Raw genomic sequence first — 9824 nt, 5'->3', positions numbered from 1 at the left:
GATTGCGAGTCCTGCCCAAATGAATACAGCAAAATTGACTGATGCAGAGAAGTTAGGAAAGGACTAGCTTCACAGTAAAGATGAGATGACAGGGTACAAAGCTGAAATTAGTGCCTGATCACATGTGGGGCTTTCTTAACAACATTATAGGCCTCTGGGCAAAGCAGTGCCCTGGGGTCCTACCTACACAACCACTCAGCAAGTCACAACATTTATAGATTAGCATGGGGCCACTAGGCAACTGCCCAACGTGCCCATGCGTTAAGATGGCCCTGATCACATGGCATTCAAACTTCAGCATTTTTGAAAACTCCATTTCACCCTTCTAAACTGCTACATGAGACACAGTGCTTTTAAATTTACTTCCTTGGATGACATTTTCAAAATGATTTCATTTTGATTTTTCAGTGGTTAAAAAGCTGTTTCAGTATGGGTGGAAGACTAAACCTAATACAAAATTATTCATTTTTAAAATGAGTGGATAGGTCTAAGAATTTCATTGTACTATGTACACAGGTCAATAAACTTTATTTGGACTTGAATTAAAAAATGAAGGTCTGAAATCGTATTGCGGATTCTGGGGGTAAGAAAGCCTTAACAATCTGTAGTTTTCTGAAACGATTGACTTCATGTTGTTGGGTGTGTCCGACCGGGCGGCTTTCATTTTATGAATCAGAAGGAGCCATTACTTGGACCTACCAAGTTGTTTTATGTGAATTTCCCCTTGGGATTAATAAAGTATCTATCTATCTATCTATCTATCTATCTATCTATCTATCTATCTATCTATCTCTCTCTCTCTATCTATCTATCTAATTTCACTTAACTACATACCAAAACTCAGACACGTGTGATACTTGTGCTCTTAGTATCTTTGTAACCTCTTCTAAGCTGCATTAAAGTATTGATAATGTGTTCTCACCACGGAGAAAAAAAGACATCCCTGAAATCAGTTTTTCAAGATTGGAATGTCTGCCAGAACCCATTTCTGCACATTCTGCCACAAAGCAGGTCTGAACCCTGGATGACACGCCTGGTCACATCATGCAAATGAAAAGTCCCCAATTAACGTTAAACAAGGTAATTTTAAATTGTTCATCTTATGTAATTCAGTTAGCATATATGTATTATTTTTTATCTTTTGTTTTAATTTCAGTTAATTTTAATAAGCAACATTTTTATTGGAAAGGCAAACATTGTAGTTGTGAATTAGTTTGGTACAATTATATTTGAACATATCGTTTCATGTTCAATGTTTTTACTATACTTGTACTAGAAAAAAAAAACTTACACTTATATAAATGTCTCTTTACTGGCCGAGGGACCACACATTTAGACTCCCTCTACATTGGATAGTGGAACCTTCCAAATCATTTGATTTTGCAGGCAATATATTGCCGCAACACCTCTTTTAAGAAACCGGAACCATTTTGGATCTAATTTCCTACAATGCTGAATGTAAAAATTCGATCCTGTAAGAGCCAAAATGGCAACTAAAGTCGAGTAGTTTCACGGCTTTCATATTATTATCTTCAGCCTGGCCCTAAAGAGACAGAATCGTCTGGCACATACCACATTCATCTTAGGGGAGTTGTTCAATATTTTGTGTTAAAAAGTAAACAAACTGTTGAAAAGTTTATTTGTAAACAACAATTTCTATATATTTAAAAATCCAGTAATATATGGTTAGCAATTTATCTTATTCATTGTGTTATGTGTAGGGAATCTGGTTATAAAACAGTGACTAGCACCCCCATTTGTCAATGGTAGTACCGTCTATCCAGCTGATCGGCCTGGAATCCCGTATAGGATCCTTGGACTTTCTGCGGCCGCTTCACTGTCGTTTTTAGCATGGTTTTATTGTTTATAAATATATGACTCGAATGACTTGGATAATTTTTTAACCTTGTTTTTCCAGATAAACAAGTAGCCTTTGGGTTGTTTCTTTTTATCTCTTCTACGCTCTTCTGTAACCCCCCCTGCCTGTCTCTAGGCCTTGTGGAAATCCTGGGACTTGCCTATTCGTCGTCGCCGACTACAGCCATGGGAGACACGGGCAGCGAGCGCAGCAAACCACCTAGTTTGCCGCCCCGGTGCCCTTGCGGATTCTGGGGGTAAGAAAGCCTTAACAATCTGTAGTTTTCTGAAACGATTGACTTCATGTTGTTGGGTGTGTCCGACCGGGCGGCTTTCATTTTATGAATCAGAAGGAGCCATTACTTGGACCTACCAAGTTGTTTTTCAATGGTTTATTTTTGTTAGACTCATCCGACCCTTGTCCGTGATAAACCACGGATCAGACTCGACAGAACCTCAAGTGTTAGTAACGATATAGGTCAGGAGTTGCCAGTCTTGGCCCGACAGCGTACACCTCTGACCTCCACCTCTTAAAATAAACAACACTGTAGATACTGATCTAGCCAGTAACATACGTACATACCCTCGGTGACCCCCCATTATCTGGTGTTAAGAGTCCGTTGTACATGCAGGTTATGAATGACAGTGAACACTAGTTCTGCATGGCCTCTTGGTCAACTGGCATGGAGTTTCTTAACCTCTCAGACCTCTGAGAGTCTCAGATCAGTACAGACGTTTGTCCAAGTTTGGTAGAGCTATATGTAATCTGGTTTACCTGGCCAGGCAAAGGCCACATGCGTTCTGCTTCTGTAGCAGTCACGGTTCTTAACATTGAATATATACAATAATGCTGTCTTAGTTTTGTTTTATTGTCATTTACCCATTAGTACAATCATATAAGATATTTAATTACATACAAAGTTATGTACAGTGTAATGTAAATGGAAATAGTAACGATTATAGCTTTCTGCAGATCAGTAATACAGTGTAATTAATGAAAATGTAAATCATAGCCAGTCCATGGATGGTCAGGACAAAGAAATCCAGAAGGCTAAGGGCTTGAGGGTTGAACTAAAAAAAAAATTCTGGAGGTGCAACACACACGCACACATTCCTGCATCACTTGCCAGAAGACAGAAGGGAAATGTGTATTTGTGATGTGGTTTTTGTGCTTGATCATGTTGCCCATCCGCATGAGAATGCATACTGTAAACTTTTTCTGTATTGTCAAAAGATTTGTTCCAGCAAGCCTGGACTTGCTTCTGTTTCCATTAGTAATATTTAGCGATGCATGTCTTTAAATTTGTTAATTTTTGCACAGTGAAAACTAACGGAATTTGTGTAATCAGGAACCACCAAGTGCTTTATGACTGATTTAAAGGGTGGGCACCATTTTCATGCCAGTTTTATAAAGCACAATGTATTATGTCTATTTCAAATTAAAAGTAAATTACTGGACTATAGTGTAGTCTGCCAATGGCAAGGCTACTTTATTTAGCATATAACAGTAGTTAGTAACATCGACAGCTTCAAGATGAATCAAATGGACTGAGAGAAATTTATAGTAACAGCTGAAAGGCATGACTGCTTGCTTATGTTTTTTTTTTTTGCATCTGTAAATACTTCCTATTTGTTGTATATTGTTGGTAAATTTGCAAACAAGTTTTTGATGCTGGCAAGTAGTAGCTTATTTGAACTTGATGTTGGAATTCTGATGTTTTTAATAAAACCAAAGTTTTATTAGATTTTTGGTTTATGTAATGAACCAAATGCAGTGAACAAAGTCAAGTTTCTACCTTCTTAAACATCTTAGACATATTTTTCTTGTCACTGTAAGCACTGAAAAAATGCTACCACTGTGGTGTGCTAGGCAGAATATTTGATTATTAAAAAAATGTAACCTGTTACTCATGATGCAACTTTCTGTGGCTAGGAGTAGAATGTGTAAACAATTCCAGAATTCGCTTTAGAAATCCTGTTGTGTTTAGCAAAAAATAACCAAAGATTTTTAAATTTTTTGGTGGTGGCCTAAACATTTAAACAGGACACTGTCAATTGTTTACCTTTTTTCTGTAGTGACTGTGAAATTTGAGTTTTCATTTGTGTAATCTCAAAAATGTATATCTGTAAACTCGACATACTGTGTCTTGGTGGTTTGGCTTGCAAACAAACTGTTACGCACAAAAATAAATTAAAATCGGGCGTGTGTGTGTGTTTTTTCTTCTTAAACTCTCATGTGGGTTTGGCAGATTTCCACAAACTAACAGCAAAATGAACAGGAGGAAGTTCATTTTAAGTTGTGCATCTCTTAGAAGGCTGCCAGTGTAGGTGTGCTGTGTAATACTGGGGGAGAGGTCACAGTAAGCTAGTGTGTTGCAGTCCATGTACCATAACTTTTTGCTTTTAGTTTCCCCAAGTATTCGTTCATGTATTTGCTTTAAAGATTATCATTGTGTGCATCCTGCAGATTTGAAAGTAAATTAATACCTAATATTAATACATAGTGAAGGGGCATAAACCTTCCATTTCATGTCTTTGAATTTCAGTATACATGTCTAGCTTTATAGTCTTTCGAGGCATACAAGGTATTCCATCATTGTTTGACCAGCCCTGTGGAAAATATAAATATTAATTATTTTTTATCAGGAAAGTGCAGTATAAAGTTATAAGCAAAAACAATAGTTTGATGATATGTTTTCCAGTATAATGAAAGCATAATCAAAAATTCTTATTTTTGCCCATATAGGCTTTTAAGTTGTGAGAATTTCAGCTCGCCATAAATGTCTGGAAGAGTGAAATTGTTCTTCACATTTGTCTCTAGCACTGTACGGTACTTGTAAATTTTTCTCTGGTAGCATCACGGTTTTCTGAGCCTACAAACTGTAATCATTTGCAATTGTAGAGCTATTTTAAGGCTGCATGAATATTACAAGTGTAATGTGCTTGCCTCTAAAGTTTAAAAAGGAAACTTTGAATATTTTTAAAATGCAATAAAAAAGTGATCAGCATTATTAATTGTAGGATTTTTTTTAGATTTCCATCTTGTATTCACACATTTTCAGGAATAGTCTTATTTTTTTATTGCACTTTCAGGGAAACGTTTGGCTACTGAGAATTTCTAGCCCTTTTCCTTTTTCACCCTGCTGATTTTGTAGCCTTTATTTCAAATGGTGGAGCTGGCCCCTCTGTGGCTGTGTAGGGTGGAGTTTGAAGGTGCATTTATAGCAACAGATCCTGGCATATCCACTTGTGATTGCTCCTTTTTAGTTTATTCCAAACCATGCTTTTAAAGATGTTACCATACGTTAGAATGGTTTAATCTAATCTGGGGTACTTTGAGTTCTTACATGTTTAATAAATCGATACCTGAATTTTATATGTCATGACCACTGAAAGTTTCCTTGCAACTATTTATCAGTTAGACTTTATTAAGTGCAACTGCATGTTGGTAGAACTTGGTGTTAATGTTAATAATTCACTGTCCTGTATATGTAACAAAAATACATAAAGTGCAATTGAATATTTGGTAAGAAAGTTTAAAAAAAAAAAAAAAAAATTGTGCATGACAAAAAAATCTTAATACTATTTTTTTTTTTCTAAGAATAGATGAAAATCAGTCTGATGTAGCCTAGAGAAAATGTATCCACACAGTAAGTGTTGAAAGTAGTGAGCACCACCAACATACTGCTACCACAATTTGCAGTTTTATAACGGGAAGCTACAAAATATTTAAATTGGTATTCTTCCTCGCTAATAAAACTTAATTTACATTTTGATGGTCTATAAATACCAAACTTTTTTTTTTTTTAATAACAAAAACAAGATCATAAATCCAAAAGAGAAGTGCAGGTTTAAAAAGTATTCTCCCTCCTCTATTCCCTATATACAACTAATGTTTAATAGTTACCCCGCTTACATCACTTACAGCATCAGGTCTTTTTGTTATACTGTGTGTTTCAATTACAGTTTAACAGTTCGCAGGTTTAATATTTTTTCAGAACATCTTTTAAAAATGCTTAAACTGTTACTTATTCCTTGTGAACCAATGTTATGCGGGAGAAATTTTAAATGTTATGTCATTTTCTATCCCGCGTAATCCAGATTGGTGTGGCTCTGGAGCCACTCCCGGCCAGCATAGGGCACAAAGCAGGAATAAACCCTGGACAAGGCACTAGTCCATTGTAGGGTGGACACACACATACCAAACACACTAGGGACAATTTAGTGTTACCATTTCACCAAACCTGCATATGTTTGGATAGTGAAAGGAAACTCATGCAGACACAGGGAAAACTTACAGACTCCATGCAGGTAGAACCCAGGATGCAAACCCTGGTCTCCGTACTGCGAGGTAGCAACACTGCCACTGTGATCCCCAGAATCTTAAATTCCTACCATAAAATCATTACTGAATATAGTGCTTGACTTTGACTTGAATCAAAGGGTTTCACCTTCTTTATTTTAAGCTATTTAGGTCTAGGTTTGTGTTTAAAATTGTGATGTTTGTAAATATTAATTGCTGTCCCAGTTTCAGATTTTGTGTAGTATCTCTACAGTATTTTTTGTGCTTCTTTCATAATACTAAGCAGCTGACTTTAGTGTAGATAGCTATTTTGTGACTCATAGAGCCAAAAACACACTTTCTCATTCTTCTAAAGGCTAATGCATGCTTTTATGCAAACTTTTTTAGCCGTTTTTTCATGTTACGCGAAAAGCCGTACTGTCATTGTCATGTGTGTCCATATTAAACAACTCGGCTTATTTTGTTGAAACCTAGTTAAGTTATTCTTCAACGAATTTTAAATGTTTGCGATATCTTGAATAGAGTGCAGAGTGCAAACTTTTAAAATATAATTAACTTCCTTTGGCTAATTTTCAAAGCTGTCAGTCTTAGTACATAGAAACATTCTGTGCCACTTCTGTGAATAATTTCTTTACTGTTTTAAATTTACCTTGAGATTGGTTACTTCAACTTGTATGTGTTGTACGTTTTCCTTTTTTATTCATCCAGTAGCTGCTAATCCAATAGAAGATAAACAAGTTCCAAGTTAAAGTTGAGTCAGGCAATTAGCAGTGACAGGTGTTTGATGGTGGCTGTACAAACCACAGCAGAACCTTGACAGAACCTCGGTCACACCAGGGCCCTCATATATAATGCCATGTGAATTCACAGTAAAACATGGCATACGGACAAAAGTGGAAATGTACGAAAAATCCAGATGCATAAATCTGTGTAAATGCCAAGTTCCACGCCCTTCCCCTTTACAAATCCCAACGAGTGTGAAATTAAACACACATGCACGTGCCTACAGCCCCACCCCAGCTCTTCCCAGAATTTGGCATATTTGATTTTGAAAGTCAATATAAATATCACCTTTCGTTCAGGGTTTGGTTAAAAGACCATGGCAAAAGATACTGAATAAAAGAATTTCAGTGAATGTGAAGTGCAGGCAAGGAAAAACATTTGTTGGCTTAAGTAGTGGCATTAACAACAAAAGGAAGTTGGTTGAGTGGTACAGAGTGGCAGAGACACTTGAAAGTTGAAGTTCAGAAAGTCACACAGTGTCCGAATAAAAAAAGTGGTCAGATATCAAAGTTGCCATGAAAGCCACCATGGGTGGGTGATGGTGGGTGTAGTCCACCATCTTGAGTATCATACGGAAATGTATTCGTGTAGAGAGAAAAGGAAAATAAAATAGAGACCTTTTGAAGAATAAAAGCTTAATTTTCACATTAATATATAATTTATTTTGTCATTTAAGTAGAACGTTGTCAACGTTATCTTAAAATCGATGTTTAATAGAGTTTCTGAGATCCCATCGTAACTAAATTGGCACGTTAAATGGTTTGTATTCTATGTGTGTGAATCACTACATGCTTCTTGACAGCAGCGCACAAGCACTAATCTCCATATAGAATAAATTACATTCATGATATTACGGCTCTCTGAACAATTTAAATATTAAGTTTTATACTTTATCATTTTCATGATGAAATGCATTAAAGCATGTATTAAACATGGGAGAATGGTAGCACATTGGTAGCGATGAGCTGGTGCCCTGTCCAGGGATTGTTCTTGCCTCTCCATTCAGAGATTGTTCCTGCCTCCCACAAGGTACTTGCGGGGACGTGCACGACCCTCAATGAAATAATTTATTGCAGTAGTACTTTCTTTCAAATGTACCAACCTCCGATTCCTGTCCTTCCTTTTCTTTCTCCATGTAATCAATCACCACACAATAAGCTCTGTAATAAATGTCAAACCAGCTATAAGATTAGAACGCAGATTCTTCAGAACGTTCTTAAGGTACATTGAAATATCTTCGTAATTTATGTTTAATTGTTCCATCCATCCAAGGTTGCACCAGTCCCAGCAAACCACGTGAGGCTGGAATAATCCCAGGACTGAGCTCCAGCTCATTGCTACCGGTGTGCCACTGTGTCCACATGTTTGTTTATTAACAGTATACATTATTTAAATAAAGTTAAAAATTTATCTGTGATTTACATACTTGAATGCATTTCATTTTAAAAATATTATCTATACTGTACATCCTAGTATTCTAACAACACAGAGCTCCTATGGGATAGCTCTTGGAAATCTAAATTGATTTAGAAGCCAGTCATTATCATCTGTAAATACGTGCTGTCTTCTATTGAATTGAATTGAATTGCTTTATTGTTTTTGTATGGTACAATGAAATTCAGTATGCAAATTCTGCATAAACTAATTTTCCTATAAAACGAATAATAATACAATAAAAAACAATGAAAAATACACTTATGCTTTCATATTGTATAATATACATGTACATATTGTGCCGATAATGCAAATGGTTCATAAATTGGCTCGGGTTATGCAATTTTTCAGCTGTAGTGCAAGTTTACAGTGAGAATTGTAATTCTAAGTACGAACAGTTCTGACGGGACCACTTGATGGACTGATTGAGTGCGTTTTATAGCTCTCGGGATCAAACTGTTTGTGAACCTCGTGGTCAGTGCAGGAAAGGCTCTGAAGTGTTTTCTGGATAGGAGAAGTTCAATTAGACCAGGGGTGCCCAACACATCGATCAAGATTGACCGGTAGATCGGAAAGGTAGTGTGGGTAGATTGCGTTGCATTCCAAAAAATTTTTATTTTAAATGTTAGTCTATCATATATTGCCACTTGATTGACATACAGGGCGGCCAGTCTGAGATCTCTTTTCTTCTAACACACTGGTCATACTGCACACATGATCAAGCGTGCGAGCTACTGCAAAACTCCGGCTATCTAAGTGATATAGTTAGCCTTCCAATTTATATCGAATAAAGAAGGGATTTAAAAAAAAAAAAAAAATAAAAATAAAAAGTGATTATGGGCTGGATGTGGAATTGGAAGTGGATTTTTTTCTCTCACAGTGTCACAATCGAAGTGCGTTTGTCTGATCTGTCAAACTATCATAGCTATTCCAAAGAAGGAAAATGTGGAAAGTCACTTTCGAACTGTTCATAAAAACTACAAAACTGACTTCCTTCCGAAAAGCGAAGGGAACTAAAATCGCAGTTAATCAGACAGCCGTCATTTTTCACTTGGCTGAATTCAAAAGCAAAGGCAGACACACCGAAGTATCATTCCGGGTAAGTCACTCGATCATTAGGCATAAGAAGTCCTTACAAAATGGAGAGATGATCAAATATGCCTTTGTTGAGGCAGATGGCTAGGGAGAAATTCCTGCTGAGATTTCAAGACCCCTGGCCGAAGAAAAAGGAGTTTCTCCTTGTCATTAAACATTCAGAATACAAGCAACTTAAAAATCAATGGCCGCTACACTTGGCATTTTTTTTCCCGATCTGACCAACATGTTGAATGAGCTTAATTTACAGCTGCAAGGAAAATAGAAACCCATAGTCAATTGGATTAGCTCAGTTAATGCTTTCAAACGAAAAATGCAACATCTGTCATCAAAGCTGCAGTGCCTTGATTTG

General features: G+C 36.6%; 1 protein-coding gene across 1 annotated transcript in view; it reads left to right on the top strand.

Annotated features, from left to right (window-relative positions):
- Positions 1–1777: 1777 nt before the first annotated feature.
- zfand3 (zinc finger, AN1-type domain 3) overlaps positions 1778–9824 on the top strand; it is a 232187-nt gene continuing 224140 nt past the window's right edge. Inside the window, exon 1 of the mRNA XM_039748355.1 lies at positions 1778–2114. Within this exon, the coding sequence (XP_039604289.1) occupies positions 2044–2114 (71 nt within the window). The 5' untranslated portion in view covers positions 1778–2043. The remainder of the gene's footprint in view (positions 2115–9824) is intronic.

This window comes from Polypterus senegalus, chromosome 3 (assembly GCF_016835505.1).
Source record: "Polypterus senegalus isolate Bchr_013 chromosome 3, ASM1683550v1, whole genome shotgun sequence".
Lineage (NCBI taxonomy): Eukaryota > Metazoa > Chordata > Cladistia > Polypteriformes > Polypteridae > Polypterus > Polypterus senegalus.
This window is presented reverse-complemented; position numbering and strand designations above follow the sequence as displayed.